General features: G+C 36.7%; 1 protein-coding gene across 1 annotated transcript in view; it reads right to left on the bottom strand.

Annotated features, from left to right (window-relative positions):
- Window positions 1–1,028: 1,028 nt before the first annotated feature.
- The window catches only part of LOC124521067 (transmembrane protease serine 11D-like), a 56,622-nt gene continuing 38,960 nt past the window's right edge, over window positions 1,029–18,690 (bottom strand). Inside the window, exons 5-10 of the mRNA XM_047092246.1 lie at window positions 18,035–18,192; window positions 14,427–14,465; window positions 11,436–11,613; window positions 5,700–5,963; window positions 4,446–4,584; window positions 1,029–1,190 (exon numbers count right to left, since the gene is read on the bottom strand). Coding sequence (XP_046948202.1) covers window positions 1,029–1,190; window positions 4,446–4,584; window positions 5,700–5,963; window positions 11,436–11,613; window positions 14,427–14,465; window positions 18,035–18,192 — 940 coding nt within the window. The remainder of the gene's footprint in view (window positions 1,191–4,445; window positions 4,585–5,699; window positions 5,964–11,435; window positions 11,614–14,426; window positions 14,466–18,034; window positions 18,193–18,690) is intronic.

Consider the following 18,690-nt stretch of genomic DNA (forward strand, 5'->3'; position numbering starts at 1 on the left):
GGATTTAGCTATTGAGGGTCCTTATATTCTCAAAAATGACCACCACTGGGATGATCTTTAGTTCTTAAGATTATTCCTACTTAGTTGTTCAAAAGCACTGTATAGTTGGAAGTTACTTAAGGTTGCACAGGTGTATTTCATCAGTTTACAGAGGAAGTAAATTCTCTCTTTCACATAGATGAGAGATATTTTTAAAGTTTATTTATTTATTTTGAGAAAGAGAGTGGGGAGGGGTGGAGAAAAACAGAGAGAATCCCAAGCAGTCTCCACGTTGTCAACTTAGAGCCTGATGCAGGGCTTGATCTCAACGAAGTGTGGAGATCATAACCTGAGCTGAAACCAAGAGTCAGGCACTTAACTAACTGAGCCACCCAGGCGCCCCAAGATATTTTTAATAAAATTCATCATAAAAATTATAATTCTTTGGGTCTCAGTTGAGCAGTGACTATTTGAGCTTTGATCTTAAATACCTGAAATTCCTCAGTTTCTTTGGGAGTGTGTTCTTATAGGGTAATTAAGATTGCTGTACAATGACTTCACATATTTAATTTTAGGACTTACACTGCCTATTGAGTAACCAGAAATTTCAAATAAATAGGATTTTTGTTTCCTCATGCTATTCTTGCTGCCTTGACTATTATTCTACCATTATCAGCTTCAGTGAGACTTTTCAGGGAAGACTCCTCCAATGCTGCAGACTTGTCCAGATTCCTCTAATATCTTCTCTCAGGGTACCTGTTTTTCTCACTATGAGCTCTTAACACAACTGTAATAAAGTTGTTACCTCTGTAACTAGTTTACATGTTTCCCCTGGCACACAGCCACAATACTATGCAACATTCATATAGCTTTCTTGAGAAAACAAAATCTGTAGTAATAAAGAACAAATTGTGTTTGCAAAACGATATTTATGTGACCGAAGGTTAAAATAGGGCAACTTCGGGTTCTTTTGCAGCTGAAAGGCAAGGTTTTGGAATTTTAGGCATACACCTGCATACAGACTTTGCCACAGAGATGCCTTTATTGCTCTAGACCCCAGTTTTTTCAGTTATCCAAGCACGGTAGGCTGTCACTCGCGTATATACTCCTGGCTTATCTGGCAGACCACATTGATCCCCCCAGCTTACTATCCCCACAAGGAACCAAAGCCGCCGTGAGTCCTCTTGAACTAGTGGGCCACCAGAGTCACCCTGAAAGAAACACAATGATTGAATTTAAGTGTGAGACCACCCTGAAGTATTAAGGAGTTTATTTCTGTCAGTAGAAGTCACACCCAGTATGACAATAAAAATAATCTGACATTTCTTGTGAAATGTTACAGCAAGTTGAAATAGTGTACCAATTTCATGTGAAAATTAACCAAAATCCTTTAAGAACACACACTGTTCCTTCCTCAGGTGTGAGAAGACAAGGTGCATGTTTCCCAGACTGTCCTCAGTCACCTGGTGGACTGCTTCCCATCCCAGACTTTACCTCCTCCAGGAAGCCTTCCCAGGGCTGTTCTTTCTCACCGCCACCCCTTCTAGCTTTGGGTTGGGTCAGTTTTTTACTTCCTGTGTTCCACATCTTGTGTGTATCTCTTTCACCACTTCTATATTATTTTATGCAAACACATTGTATGCCTGTTTGAACTTATTCCCTTGCACCAATTCCCCTTGTGACAACCACACATTGCTGCAAAACTCACAGCATTTAGGATACTTGTTCAGTGTCTGTTTTTCTGGTCATTCTGTAAGGTCTGCCAGGGAAGGCATACTTATTCTGGACCCTGCTATATCCTAAGCTTCTAACCCACAGGAGATGCTAAGCAAATATTTGTTGAATGGATGAAGTTTCATTTGTCTTCCTATTCATAGTACCTGCATGGTGTCTGATGCATAATAATATATCATCAAAAAGTATTCTTTGGTGAATAATCACAAAGAAATTTATAAGGCAATGAGTAAAACACTCCTTATGAAATACTGGCCAATTATAATAACCCAACCAACAAATATTTGTACATGCAATAATCTACCTGGGGAGACAAATTTAGTCCATTTTACATGCTGCATGATAGATTGAGTCTGTGGGTTCTGGAGTTAGATAGACGGTAAGAAGAATTCTCCACTTCTCAGCCATATGACCTTCAGTATTCTGATCTCAGTTTCCTCATCTATGAGTAATGTTTCTATATGTTTAAATGAGTTTTATACATGTAACACTTCCAGTATAGCCTGGCATACAGTCTGTACTACTAATAAAAGCCAACTATTATCAAGTGTGCTTTTAGAATGGTTTGCTATTCATTTGCTCTTTGTAGCTAGCTCTTCTAATTACTGGTTTAGATGGGGAGAAGGGTCAGTGTGTGAATCACCAATCGCATGGCAAGCACTACATGCAGCTGATTGGCACCTGCCTCCTTCAGGTTGTGTGTTCGTGCTCCAGCTACCCAGTTCTTTTTCATCGTTGTGCTTCTGCTGCTATTCTTTCTAGTAAGGAATTTCTCTGCATAATATCTAAGAGTGGACGAGCAGATGTTAAACTAAGAGGGACATGTAATTTATCCTGTATCTGGACAGCTTCACTGCCTGGTTGTGCAGGCATTTTAACTTGTGTTCCCTCTTCTAGACTATAGCCTTGATGAGTGCAGGGAACACATAGTTGTTCTAGCACTGTATCTGGTGCACAGAAAACATACAATTTCTATGAATAAATGAACTGAAACAAGTATGATCTCATAATCTCTTTTGTTTTTTTTATTAATTTTTTTTTTCTTTTTAACGTTTATTTTTGAGACAGAGAGAGACCGAGCATGAACGGGGGAGGGGCAGAGAGAGAGGGAGACACAGAATCTGAAGTAGGCTCCAGGCTCTGAGCCATAAGCCCAGAGCCCGACGCGGGGCTCGAACTCATGGACCGTGAGATCGTGACCTGAGCTGAAGTCGGACACTTAACCGACTGAGCCACCCTGGCGCCCCTCATAATCTCTTTTGTAAAGTGCTAGTTCTTTCTGATGCACAAACTCTATGTATTGTAGTATTTCAGCTGAAAATTAGTGAGGTCCAGAGTGGAACACATAGGGGGAATTTCATGATGACTTGATCTGGGCTTGAGGGGAAGAGTGGAAATTGTGTATGCAGAAGGAAAGGGGCATTTTGAGTAAGGCATGAGTAATGCCCTTTTATATTTCATGTGTTTCCCTAAGTCGGTTCTAATTAATGCTGAATTGTCAGTGTAGATGTGTGTTACTTATTTGGTGAATTTTCTTGAAAACTATGAAGTTTGAGAATTTGTTGTTACAGAACTAGCAATAAAAAAATAGGAAGTGGAACAAGAAGTGTTTCCTATCACAAAGACATCTCCACTTAAAGGGAACAAAGGGCTAATGGGTAATTAATGGTTTCTTGAAAAGTGATAAACAGTTCCTCTCCATTTATACACAACTTGTGGTCAATAAAAATGTTTCATTTAGGGGAAAATGCCCAAAATGTGAAAAAAACTGTGGAAGAGCTACTTCTTACCCATTTTTTCAAGAATGTGAGAACTAAAATATAAAAGTCAGTAATGTTTGCAAACCATAAGAGACTCTTAAAGATAGAGAACAAACTGAGGTTTGATGGAGGGAGGTAGGTGGGGGATGTGCTAGATGGGTGATAGGTACTAAGGAGGGCACTTGTGATAAGCACTGAGTGTTGTCTGTAAGTGATAAGTCACTTAATTCTACACCTGAAACCAATTTTACCATATATGTTAATTAGAATTTAAGTTGAAATAAAAAAGTGAAATAAAAAAATTGAAATAAAAAACTGACAGCATTGTTTGAGGAAAGAATAAACTTGATTTTTCTGCATACAATTTCCCCCCACCCCCAAAACAGCAGCAGATTCCCCAAGAAAAGATTAATTTTTCTTAATTCCAGAAATGTAATTTTGGATACTAAGTAGTTATTGCTGTTACTATATGAGGTTGGATTTCAGACATAGGATCAAAATCTATTAAAGGATATAACCACATTAATTGCTTAGATAATTTAATTAAAAATGTTACCATTAAAATCCTATTGTAATTATTTTAAAGTAAGAATTTCATAGTTATTTTCATTTTTATGTTTGGTTAAAAAAGACAGGACCAATCTAAATAGTTCCCCCCTCCCTCATTTGTGCTGTTTTACAATTATAGAAACTGTTGTGACTGAAATAACTAAGCTTTTTGTGTACATTTTTTATCTTCAGGGTGCTGATATTCAGGTGTTATTTATATTAAAAAATCACAAACAAAGTTCTTAAAATTAATGTTGGATCAATTTCATAAGAGAATTTTAACTGTAAAATCTATATAACAATTTTTTGGAGGATCAGGGCTGTGTATTCTAATTATGTTACCTCTATGCTTATCACAGTATCACATGCCAGTAAGTGCTTATGAACTTGGATGATGACATGATAACATTATTTTGAACTTACTCGGCATGCATCCACTCCACCTTGAGGTAGTCCAGCACATAGCATTCCCGACAAAACAGCTCCATTATAACTAGTTGGTGCATTACATGCATCATTACTTATTATTCTGACCCGTGCTTGCTGTAGATCTGAAACTGTGCTACCTGTGAAGTATAAAGCAGAAATGGAATGGGTAAATTAATGATTCTATGTCAAACATGGGAAGGAATAACTGTACTCCAAAACACTGTATCTTATTTAGCAAAGCAGGCTATTGAAGATATATTGAGAGTTTCTTTTCAGCAAAGATGCCCATAGTAGAGAAGAATAAACCCTCTACACAGATCAATTTTATTTTTTTTACCTTACTTTGTGATGCAGTGCCCCTTGGACCTTAAGAGCAAAACATATCTGCTATTTTAATATTGACTAGTAGCATTTAAGTTATTCACTGACTGACTTTGAATTGGAAAATTACATGTTGAGTAAACTTTAATTTACCAATGAAAGAGAAACCAGTCTGGTTTCAAGGCTAAAGAAATAATTTATTTTACTTGTATTGATGTTCCTTCAGAATGGCACTGCCATTTTTGTGATTGGCACACATTTTATCTATTACACCAAATTACTTTCAGTGGTGAAAACACAATGAGGCATTTTCTAGGACAATTAAGTCTTTATATTATTTCTTGGAGATACAATCTACAGCATGAGCTGAAGCATGTGGAAATTGTTAATGCTATGTCCTTCCACACCCTGGTTGATATTCTCTTCACCATGGCCGTATTTGTTCTTTTACATTGCCCTCATTATTCATTCAATAAACAAAGAGTGAGCAATGCTTATGTATGTAGAGTTCTTGCTCTAGAGGTAGAATTCATTTCATCTCAGAATACCTTAATGATTGTTAACACCTTAGAGGGTGTTAAAACCCTTAGAGAATACCTATCAAAATCTTCTTTTCAAAATGTAAAATTTTCTTTATATGAGAGACATTTGAGACCTATAGAGTCCCTGATTCATTGAAGAACTCATGTTTCTTCACCACTTTTATTTTACGTTTCCCTATTACTATGTTTGAGAATCCCCCATGATTTCTAGGGACACTGCTTTGCTTTGCTGAGGATATGTAGTAATAACTAGAAGTTGGACTCATCAGAATATGGGATGGTTCCTTCCACAGAACATATCCTTCAGGTGTTCCCTAATTAAATTACATAACAGCAAGTCCCAGGAGATTTTGTTGTTGTTGTTGTTTGATTTTTCCTGAGACACTTACCGCCATATTCTTGAGATCCCCATCCTGTTACATAAGCAGTAGACCCAGGCGGAATATTCTGGGTAGCCTCTGGGAGACACACCCTATGGATATCTTTGGTAAAGGTGATGCCTCTGTCAAGTTGTATAGCTGCAATATCATTTTCATGAGTTGCAGGGTTATAATTGCTATGGATTAAAATAGTCCTTACTCCTCTTCTCTGTTTAGGAAATGTTGTTGAAACACCGAAAGTGACAGTCCACTGACGAGGATTAGGGTAGCTAAAAAAATATGAGAATGTGTTTTGAATAGTGAATTTATGAGCATTTCAAATATTTGAATTTTGCGTTTGCTGTCCCTTTCCCGGCTAGCAACTATATGATCAATATCTCTTTGGTATATATTTTCTGGATTACATAGTTAGTAAATGAATGATAATTTGTCTAAAGGGTCTGCGAATTGAAGAGTTGATTAACTCAGTGTTGCTCCTAAGCTTGAATAAAAATAAAATGTATCCACACAACAATTTAAGAGTTTTGTGGAGTTTAGATATAGGTGATACAGAAATAAAAATTATATGTCCAGGAAATAATCTTATAATGTACAGTAGCTTATGTAAGAGTGAATGCTAGTTAAAAATTCTAAAGAAAAAAGTAGTTTACAACCACCAAATACATGAATTTTTCATATTGAACTTCTTTTGATCAGTCTCTTTACAGAGAAAATTTTAAAGCTATTGTTCTCTTCTTTCCCTCCCTTCCTTTTCTTTCTTCCAGCAAACGAATAAGAGCATGATTTTGGAATCAGTTAGAATTAGGGGCGCCTGGGTGGCTCAGTCGGTTAAGTGGCCGACTTTGGCTCAGGTCATGATCTCGCGGTCTGTGAGTTCGAGCCCCACGTCAGCCTCTGTGCTGACAGCTCAGAGCCTGGAGCCTGTTTCAGATTCTGTGTCTCCCTCTCTCTGACCCTCCCCCGTTCATGCTCTGTCTCTCTCTGTCTCAAAAATAAATAAGACGTTAAATAAAAAAAAAAATTAGAATTAGATTTAAATCTTGGCTATGCCGTATGTTAACTGTGTTATTTAGGGCAACTTCATATCTTTAATTCTCAGTTTATTTTTGCACAAAATGTGACTGATTATATGCCCTCACTCAGTTGTAAGTATTGAAACAATGTTTGGCATACAAGGTAAGCACTCAGTGGAAATAACTATTATTTTCATTAGTTATAGTTGAACAAGTCATTACTACATGTTTACTTTGTATAAGAAACAGTATGAGTCTCTGGGAATAAAAATATAAATAAATAACTATGCTACAGGAATCAGACAACAAAAAGACGTAAAAAGTATCCAGATTGGCAAGGAGGAAGTATAACTTTCATTATTTGCAGCTGACATGATACTATATATAGAAAACCTTAAAGACTTCACAAAAAAACTGCTGGAATTAATAAACAAATTCAATAAAGTCCCAGGATACAAAATCAACATACATAAATATGTTGCATTTCTATACACCAATAATGAAACAGGAAAAAAGAGAAATTAGGAATCAATCCCATTTACAATTGCACCAAAACCAATAAGATACCTAGGAATAAACCTAACCAAAGAGGTAAAGAATCTGTACACTGAAAACTATGGAAAGCTTATGAAAGAAATTGAAGAAGACACAAAGAAATGGAGAAAAATTCCATGCTCATGGATTAGAAGAACAAATATTGTTAAAATGTCTATATTACCCAAAGCGACCTACATATTCAATGCAATCCCTATTGAAATAATATCAGCATGCTTCACAGAGCTAGAACAAGCAATTCTAAAATTTGTATGGAACCAGAAAAGACCCAGAATAGCCAAAGTAATGTTGAAAATGAAAAACAAAACTGGAGGCATCACAATTCTGGATTTCAAGCCATATTACAAAGCTGTATTCATCAAGACAGTATGGTACTGGCACAAAAACAGACACCTAGATAAATGGAACAGAATAGAGAACCCAGAAATGGGCCCACAAATGTATGGCCAACTAATCTTCCACAAAGCAGGAAAGAATGTCCAATGGGAAAAAGACTATCTCTTCAACAGTGGCTGTTGGAAAAACTGGACAGCAACATGCAGAAGAATGAACCTAGACCACTTTCTTACACCATAGCCAAAAGTAATTTCAAAATGGATGAAAGACTTAAATGTGACACCTGAAACCATAAAAATCCTAGAAGAGAACTCAGGTGGTAACTTCTTTGATATCAGCCATAGCAACTTCTTTCTAGACATGTTTCCTGAGGCAAGGGAAACAAAAGCAAAAATAAACTATTGGGATTACTTCTGCACAGTGAAGGAAACAATCAACAAAGCTAAAAGGCAACCTTCAGAATGGGAGAAGATATCTGCAAATGATATATTTGATAAAGTGTAGAAGGTTTATTACCCAAAACATATAAAGAACTAATAAATCTCAACCCCCAAAAAACAAATAATCCAATTAAAAAATGAGGAGAAGACATGAACAAACATTTTTCCGAAGAAGACATACATTCAGCAGACATGTGAAAAGAGGCTCAACATCACTGATCATCAGGGAAATACAAATCAAAACTACTACAAATCAAAACTACTATTCACACCTGTCAGAATGGCTAAAATCAACAACACAAGAAACAGGTGTTGGTGAGGATATGAAGAAAGGGGAACCCTCTTGCATTGTTGGTGGGAATACAAACTAGTGCAGCTACTCTGGTTTCCTCAAAAAAGTTAAAGAATGGGATTACCCTGGGGCACCTGGATGGCTCAGTTGGTTAAGCATCCTACTTCGGTTCATGTCATGATCTCAAGGTTCATGAGTTCAAGCCCTATTGCAAATTCTGTACTGACAGCTCAGAGCCTGGAGTTTGCATCAGATTCTGTGTCTCCCTCTCTCTCTGCTCCTCCCCCTCTCATACTTTGTCTCTCTCCTCTCAAAAATAAGTAAACATTAAAAAAATTTAAAAAAATAGGACTATCCTATGATCTAGCAATCACACTACCAGGTATTTACCCAAAGAGTACAAAAATACTAATTCAAAGGGATACATGCACCCTAATGTTTACAGCAGCATTATCTACAATATCCAAATTGTGGAAAAAGCCCAAGTGTCCATCAACTGATGAATGGATAAAGAAGAGGTGGTACACACACACACACACACACACACACACACACACACTGGAATATTAGCCATAAAAAGAATGAAATCTTGCCCTTTGCAATGATGTGAATAGAGCTAGAGAGTATTATGCTAAGTGAAATAAGTCAGTCAGAGAAAGACAAACACTATATGATTTCACTTATATGTGGAATTTAAGAAGCAAAACAAACAAGCAAAGGGGAAAAAGGAGAGAAAAAGAAACAATCTAAGAAACAGAGGCTTAACTATAGAGAACAAACTGATAGTTACCAGACAGGAAGTGGGTGGGGGGATGGGTTAAATAGATGATGAGGATTAAAAAGCACCAGGTGTTGTATGAAAGTGTTGAATCACTATATTGTACACCAAACTAGTATTACACTGTATGCTAACTTTCTGGAATTTAAAATCTTAAAAATATATAAATAACTATGGTCTCTGTTCATGAGCAGCTCCACATGAGACAATTAAGTATCATAAATCACAGGGACTACTGCTAAATATAAGTGAGCAGATTTCTGTGAGAGTACCATGGGGGAGGAAGAAAGCATCAGGGAAGACTTCATAGGGGAAGTGATAACTCAAAAATCTTCTTTTGGACTCTTGGAGGGCCTTATCACATCTATATATCTTGATGTAAGGCTGGCTGTGTCCCCAGAAATCCTCGTTGATGGGTTCTCAGTGACAATCAGGCCTACTGGAAGTGTGCCAATATAAGGTTCACATAGTTTGTTAGCTTTCCTGGATCAATTTAGTAGTGAATAGAAGGATTGGGGAGGCATAATTCAAAGATGTTCCAAGCATTTAAAATCATGAATTATGGGGTGCCTCGGTGGCTCAGTCAGTTAAGTGTCTGGCTCTTGATCTCAGCTCAGGTCGTGATCTCACCGTCTGTGGGATTTGTGCTGACAGTGCAGAGCCTGCTTGGGATTCTTTATCTCCCCGTCTCTCTGCCCTTTCCCTGCTCACTCTTTGTCTCTCCAAATAAATACAAAAAAAAGTTAAAATCATGAATTACTTTGGTAAACATTGATGATATTTATAATGGTGACTTTCATTATAGTGATATCCTTTACTTAGCTTTTGGTAGTTGGGTCTGCATAGGGCTTAGAATACAGACTGTTTATGTATTACATCCTTCGTTATACTAAATCCAAACATTTGCATTTCTGGTTCCCACACTCAGAAGTGATTAAAACCAATTAGTTCCATAGTTCTTCTTTGGCCTTTCAAGTGGAAATAAAGATTGAACCTTTAGCTCCAGCCAGATTGCATTATTCTCTTACTATTTTTCAGGTTTAAGAGCATTTTCTCAATCTTCTTCTTCTCCCTAAAATGTTAATATCCCTTCCTCCATTTCTTCGTATTGGAATTCAGAAAAATCTTCACTATTTCTAAGAAGTCCTTTGCAGATTTGAGGGTATTGCTGCATAATATAGTGCCTGTTACAAAACGATTAAATTAAGAGGGAGTAAAGTTTAACAAGACTAGCGCACAATGCTCTTAAACCTGAAAAAGTAGGCAGAATCCAGGGGAAGAGAATAATGCAGTCTGACTGGAGCTCAAGGTTCATGCTTTGAGAAAGAAATTTGGATTGTTTCAATAGGAGGGCTATGGGTGTGTAGTAAGTTGGATTTTAGACTATGGATATTGAGTGAGTCTGAGAAAAGAGTAGATATGGTCAGAGGCACGTTTGAGTTTAGATGTCTTCACTTAGTGAATGTTTTGAGATTAATTCCCAGCAACTGTTAGGGTCTAGGATGCTCCAATAATAAGGTGTGTCTGAACCTTACAGATTTGCGTCATCTAGGTCTAAATTTCTATCATGAGTAAGTTTATGCATCCTACTATCCACTGGCAGTTTATTACCCTCATGTTAGCACTATCCTTTAGTCACATCAGTGAAGAATTTTCTAGAAGTTGTTTAAATTCATTTTATTTATGCTACTCACTGTTATTGATCATTATTTTTGTGTATGTCTATCTCCAACATTAGAATGTAGGCTCACTTAAAGTATAGGCAGTGTTTAATTACCTTCTGTGATAATACTGTGCTCATAGTAGATACTCAATAATTGTTTTGAAAGAATTAGTTAATGGCATAAGGCAGTCTCAGATCAGCCATGAGCCTGCTGATCAGCTTATATGATGTAATGTGCAAATTTCCTACAGCAATTAATTTTGCTAACACTTAACATGTTTGCATTAGTGTATCTAATCCTATCAATAAGGCTAAGACACAGATAATAGTATCTTCCTAATTTAGGGAAAAAAAAAGGCTTATAAAGGTTCAGTAAATTTCTCAAGTTTTCATAGCTAGGATTTAAATTAAACACTCTTACATATAGATCATTGTTCTTTACCATGATGGCCCACTATTACCTGAAAGAGAAAATAGTATTAAATTAGCCAGCTGAAGGAGGAAAAAAAATGTTTTTGCTATCATGAATAGGAAGAAAAGGCTCATTAATTTTTTTCCACATGCAATTATTTCTAGCATAATCCAATCATGTTCAGTCCAGGGTGGAGTCCTGTATCTGTCTCTCCTAGTTGTTCCCAGGTGGGTAGATAAGCTATAGCCTTACCTTCTGAAGCAGTGAGCTGCTGTCAAGATCCACATGCTACTGATCAGGATGCCTCCGCAGTGGTGAACATTATTCGTCTGTAGACTGACTTGCCATGGCCAGTCTCCTTCCTCAGCCTTAGTGCCTCCTAGGATCCTCTCTGCAGACAGAGTTATTAGGTCTGTACGGGCCCCACATCCTAATAAGAAAAAAGCATTAATGTGCTGGGAAGATTATGATTCATTTACATTTGGGAGATGCTGTTAGAGTCTCTCCATCTTTTACAGCTTTTCTGTCTTTTGTGTATTTGTCCTTAGAACAGGCTAGCCTTTCCAAAAGCAAGATTAATGTGTTGTTTTTTAGAGTACCTTTGTGACTACTATTGCCTATAGACTGCATTTTAGAGAATATTTCTGAACTTAATTGACATAGAGACTTCAAATTCTAGAGCAACTTTAGGGTTCTCTGAAATTCCTCATCAAAGGGGGTTAAGATAGGTTAGTGTTGGATATACCAGCTCAGGCCACAAGTTCACTAGGAAATTTCCATATAGCTTTGCTACTCCAAAGTATGATCTGTGGACCTGCAGTATGGGTATACCCTGGAAGTTTATTAAAAATGTTGACATGTTGGCACTGTGTAGAATAACCTATGGGTCTATCAATGAATGAATAGGTCAAGAGAATGTGTGTGTGTGTGTGTGTGTGTGTGTGTGTATACACACACACACAAGGGGATGTATACATATATATTTGTATATACATACATGCATACAGAGATATTATTCAGCCTTGAAAAGGAAGGAAATCCTGTTGTTTGCAAGAACATGGATGAACCTGGAGGGTATCATGCTAAGTAAAATAATCCAGACAAAAACAAATCCAGACAAAAACGGCCTGATACCATTTATATGTGGAATCTTTAAAAAAAAAAAAAAAAGTCAAACTCCTAGAAAGAAAGAATAGAAAGTAGTTTCCAGGGGCTTGGAGGGTGGGGGAAATGTGGAGAATTTGATAAAAAGGGACAAACTTTCAGCTATAAGATGAATAAGTTCTGCTGAGGATCTAGTGCAAAACATAATGATTATAGTTGATAACATTATTGTATAATTGAAATTTGCTAGGAGTGTAGAACTTAAATGTTCTCACCAAAAAAAGGGTGGGAGTAAATATGTGAGGTGATGAATATGTTAACTAGATGGGAGAATCTTTTCATAATGCATATGTATAACAAATCATAATGTTGTATACTTTAAATATCTTACAATTTTGTCATTTATACCTCAAAGCTGAAAAAACTTGACTCTAAGACCCACACCAGGAAAAAAAATCAGAAGCTGCATTCCCCCTCTCCCCAAATTTATTGTGGAGTAATTGACAAATATAATTGTATATATTTAAAGTGTACAGTGTGATGAGTTGATATCCATATACATTGTTGATTACCAAGATCAAGATAACCAACACCTCCATCACATTACATAGTTAACTCTTCTTGTGTGTGTGGTGAGAGTGCTTGAGATCTACTTAGCAACTTCCAAGCGCACAATACCGTATTATTAACCGTAGTCACCATGCTGCATGTCAGATCCTCAGAACTTATTAGAAGCTACATTCTTATGAGTGATTCATGTCCACATTGAAGTTGGAGGAAAACTGCTTTCATCAAGAAATCTCCACAGTGGTAATCCAGCTCATCGTGGAAGTTCCAGTCTACCTCTGTAACTGACTCTATATTACCAAATGTGCCATTTTTCAAGGGCATATTTCACAGAATATTCTTGAGGGTAACTGAGGGTTTCTAAGCATCTAGATGAGATTTATTTAAGTGCCTTAAAGGAGAAAGCCCATGAACACTCCAATGGCCAAAGCTGAAATGATTATTCAAGCCCTCTTCATCCTCATTCCCATGATTTATTTCCTTTTGTTTAGTGTATTACTAAGAAATAAGAAGTAAATCATCAGCAACAACTTCTGTTGCTCTAAAGTAGTGACACTACTTCAATAGAACATCCATCCAAAGGCATTTTTTTTTTCTTACAGACCTCCAGACTTTCATTAAGAATATACAAAGAACGGGGCACCTGGTTGGCTCAGTCAGTTAAGGGTCTGATTCTAGATTTCTCTGAGGTCATGCTCTCACGGTTCTGAGATTGAGCCCTGTGTCCAGCTGGGCCCTGGCAGTGTGGAGCCTGCTTGGAATTGTCTCTCTCCCCTGCCCCGCTCTCTCACAAAGTAAATAAATACACTTAAAAAAAAAGAATATACATAGAACATAAGTTCCTCTGCTGCATCCTTCAACCAAATTCCCTAGTAAATTACTTAAGCACATTTTCATTAAAAATAATCATGAATTAAATATAAAATGAAGTTGAAAAAGGTACCATTACCTTGTAACATCACTTAAGTATCTGAGATAGGCCAGCTATTGAGGTACATTGAACTAATTTCTAACTATATTTCATCAGCCAGAGAAGTAAACAGCTGTTTTCTAGGGATTATATTTCTGCTATCCTAGCCTGAGAGTATACAGAATGACATTGGAAAGTAGTGACTTTTCCTTAAGATTTGAGACCTAAAACTAACATCACTTTTTATAATTTTTTTTTTTACTATACTTTTCAATTAATCTAAATCCACAACAAAGCAAGCTATTCTGGTGATTAGGAGAAGCCATATAAATGGTGTCACCAAACATAATTTATAAGTCTAAGGGAGTGCCACCATAGAACTGGGGCAGGAAAAGCTTCCCAAAGCTGCAAAAAAACTTTTCCTGAGGCCAGACTTGACACAGAATGCCATTGCTGCCAGCACCTTCCTCTAAAAGGAGGGGAAACCTACACATCACTCCACTGGCTGTTGGAATCAGCAATGTCTTATCTCAGACCACAGGAGTGAAGTAAGAATAAAGATAACACCTCAATAGAAACTACCTTGACAAAGAGTGCAAATACTTGAATGTTTACTATTTATATTTTGGAAAACATTTTTATAAGGTAATTTTGAAACTTACCTTGAGTGAACATATCCACTGTATCCTGGTCAGTAATTGCTGGTGTTAAAAAAAAAAAGTGAGAGTAAGATGAATACAATAAGGACTGTATATTATTACATGTAGTCTTAATTTCTTAAATGTAGTCTTCAGACAGCCACCATCAGAATCACTTAGGGCCTGATAAGATACATACAGATTTCTAGGCTTCATCTCAGATCTGCTGAAAGAATCTCTGAGTCATAAGTCCTAGAAATGTGTGTTTACAGTCTTCCCCCAATTTATTGTTATCTATACTTAAGTTTGTGCTTTTTTCTCATCAAACACTAAAAGATACTTAAAAGATATTTAAAATATTCCTGCTTTCAATTCACTCAGTTTAGTTGGGAAAAGAGAAACATAAGCAAGTTGTTGAGATATGATGTGATAAGTTGTATAAGAGAAGTTAAGTTTTCATTTACCTGAATATATATGTAGGTAGATATTGATACATCTGTGTTACTCAACTGATACAATTCTTAGTACTGCAGGTGTAACAGTGAGAAAAATACAGGAGGTCTGCCCTCACATGACTTACAGTTTAGAAATTAATAAAAAAAATCATTCAAATAAATTTAAGTGTGAAGTAGAGAGGAGAAAGGAGAGGGTGGTCATGCTACTTGAGATATTCACCAAGTTATCATGGTGAGAAAAACATATGAGCTGTATTCTGAAGACATGAAAGGAATTTTCTAGGTAGACAAGCAGTGAAAGTGTATTCCAGGTGGAAGGTGTAGTGGGCACAAGTGCATGGAGATGTATGATGTTTGTGGGACAATGAAGTCAGTAGTACACAATTTCAGTCGGGAGTGAAAGTGTGACGTGGGAAAATGGGAGGAGGGCGCAGACAGAAAACTATGTTGATAGTAGATAGTGAAGGTCTGTCTATTCTAGTTTAAGGTCTGCACATGCTACAGCCCTCTCAAACTCAAGGTCTCCAAATTTTACCCCAGATTTGCTACTTTTGTTATATTTCCTCCTTTAGGAAATGATTCCACTTCTACCAGTGGCTAGAATTCTGAAACAGTCTCCAGTTCCCTCCCTTCCTGTCATTTTCACATTTTATTTGCTTTCAGATTTTATATCTTCTAGCCTCTAACTATCCTTTGAATCAGGCCTATCCTCCCCATCCCTTTGGCTACTACTTTAGTTCATGCTTTCGTCATTTAACATCTGTACTATTTTTTTTAATGTTTATTTATTTTTGAGACAGAGACAGAGCATGAACGGGGGAGGGGCAGAGAGAGAGGGAGACACAGAATCGGAAACAGGCTCCAGGCTCTGAGCCATCAGCCCAGAGCCCGACGCGGGGCTCGAACTCACGGACCGCGAGATCGTGACCTGAGCTGAAGTCAGACGCTTAACCGACTGAGCCACCCAGGCGCCCCTAACACCTGTACTATTATAACAACCTTCAGTCTGCGTTCGCTGCCTCCACCTTTGCACTTTTCAATGTGTCTGCCTTTACTTTACGAGGCTGTTTTTTTTTTTTCCCTAAAAATCTATGTCCAATCATATCCTTCCTTGCTTGAAAGCTTCTGATGAGAAACCAGTTTCTTTTTTCCTATAAAAGATATCTAAACTTCTCAGACAAGTTTTCATGCTTTCTAAAATCAATTTTTGCAAACTTATTTCCTGCCATAACTTTCACAGGGTTTGGGTATAATATCTGCTTTGTGTCAGGGGAGTCCAAATATCCTTTTGGATGCCAGGAATAAAAAGAACTGACCACTCCTTTTTATTCTTTGAATGAGAGAGACTTGAGTTCAAATCCTGCCTCCCCTACATGAAGATTGCAGGACTCTGGGCAATTGTCCATCGTTTCTGAGTGGGAACAATAAAAATAGAGTCTATGGTTGTTGTGGGGATTAAACAAATTGTAATGGATGAGCATTAGCCAGCCAGTCAGAAGGATGTAATAAACCGTGGAGCTAGAGCAGTGTCTTGGAAGTCCCTAAGCATTAACTCTTCAATTGCAGGGGGATGAACTGAGAGTCTGGGGGTAGGGATGGGAGTATTTGAAAAGGCTGGGAAGACATCTTTGTGGGCTTGGTACAGTGGTGGTTTACCGATAGATAGGAAAGCATTTCAATATCATAACATTTAGTACAGCTATAACAGGCATATACTAATTGAATACCAGTCCAGTGTGGGATTTTGGGGCTACCAAAATCCTTTAATCCTGAGCTTATATTAAGGGAATCATGGTTTATTAATAGTGCATGACAAAGTTGGAGGAATGTCCTTAAATTCTATGTACATATCAAGTCTTTTTTTTTAGTCATGCAAGAAATATTAATGGAGCATCTATTATGTAGTAGATGGTAGTAGAAGCACACTGGGATGAACAAGAAAGACTTGTTCTTGCCTTTAGGAAACTTACAGAGTAGGATGAAGACAATCAACAGAAATATCACACAAATAATTTTGTAGTTTTGATTGTGATAAATGTTATGAAGGAGAATGGAGTCCATGATACAGGTAAATAATTGAGTAATAGAAGTTAGAAAAGGCTTACATTAGAAACCAGTGACCCAGATGAGACCTGATGGATGTAAAGGGATGAACTAGAGAGTATTATAAGAAACTGAAACAATGTATACAAAGGCCCTGAGTCAGGAGGAGAAGAGTTTGGCAGGTGGAGGAAATGAAAATGTGGCCAGATTATGGTGAATAAGGAAGAGTGGTATAATAAGTAGCTGAAGGGGTAAGTTTGAACCAGATCATGCAGGGCTTTAAATGAGATGGTCATATCATTTATTGTCCAAACCAAGATACTTAGGGATTAATATTAATAATGGTTCTAGGACAATTGACATGAACTGGGACTGTCCTGGGTAAGCCTGGGTATCCCAGTTACAGGTCTTTTTTTGTTTCCTTGTTTTGTGTTTTTGTGGGAAGTCATGGGAAGCTTTTAAATAATGATGAGATTATGTTTTAAAATATAAAACATAATTTCATCAGTATGTGGACAATAGTTTGGAAGGGGCCAACAGTAAATAAAACGGGTAGTATGGAGGCTAGTGCAAATAGTTCAAGTCAGAAATGATGTTGGCTTGGACCAGAGTGGTAGCAATTGGGATGGGAAAAAATGAAAATAGATTCAAGACAAGAAGAGGTACAGATATTTTCAGAGAGGAGTTAGGATGTTGCTAAATCTTCTAATTTTCTTCTTTATTCTAGAAGTATTAATCACACACCTCCCGATTGCATGCTGGGTTCTGGGTGAGGTGGAGTGTTAATTCAATTGTTCTCTGACCTTGAGCAGCTATTTACCATTCCTACAGCACACCTACAGATTGAAGATCTGACAGTAATGTCTCTCCTGTTGAGAGATAAGGAGTGTTGAGAGGGAAAAGTAATAAAGAATGTTTAGCAAATAAAATTTATTATATGAATGCTAAATGATTCTTTAAATTTTAGAATGTTTTATATTAGAGAACTATGTATTATGTCTAGCTTTATAATATATAGTTTTCATAAAGTTTAATTCCAAGGAAAGAAAAGTCAGTCTCATTAAATTAAAATATGAATTAAAACTGGTTTAGTTGATATATTGGGATAAAATGGTATATAGAAATGGTACTTGCATGTTATCTCAGTTGAAGGGTTTATTTCCAAGTTTCCAGAGTTATTCAGCATGTGGTGTAAAACAGACTCAATTCTCCTTTTCATTGATGCTCCATTGTTGTTTCTAGTGAATTTAAATTTCATGACAACATCTGCTTTCACAGCATTACCCTCTTGCCTGAAAACCATAAATATATTAAAAAATAGATAATTATAATTTTCAGCTCTGTTTATATACTCTTATTGATTAAACATTAAAAAGATTCATTTGGGCAATTCAACTTTAGAATTTAACTGGTCACATAACAGTGTTTGCATACTTAATGATCTATCACACAATGCTGTTCCACAAATATTTGATTTTGATGCATAGTATGTTGTATCCACTATTTGGTATAGCTTGCTTTGAAGTCAGAATGCCAGAATTTGAATAATACTAGCTCTGCCATTTATGGTTTGACTTTGGTAAGTTATTTGTTTCTTAATCTTTCTGTATTTAAGTCTCCTCACATTAAAAAGGGTTGTTATGAAGATTATGTCCATTAATATATGCAAAACTTTTGGGAAGAGTGAATAGTATACAGTACATATTAGCTTTTATTAGACTTCACATATCTTAAAAAATAAAACAAAACACCCTTATCTCATTAAACAAACCAGTAAGGAGAGAGGTTCC

The sequence above is a fragment of the Lynx rufus genome, unplaced genomic scaffold (genome assembly GCF_022079265.1).
Source record: "Lynx rufus isolate CCGP_SWC_20201006 ecotype Redwood Valley unplaced genomic scaffold, mLynRuf1.p SCAF_3, whole genome shotgun sequence".
Taxonomy (NCBI): domain Eukaryota; kingdom Metazoa; phylum Chordata; class Mammalia; order Carnivora; family Felidae; genus Lynx; species Lynx rufus.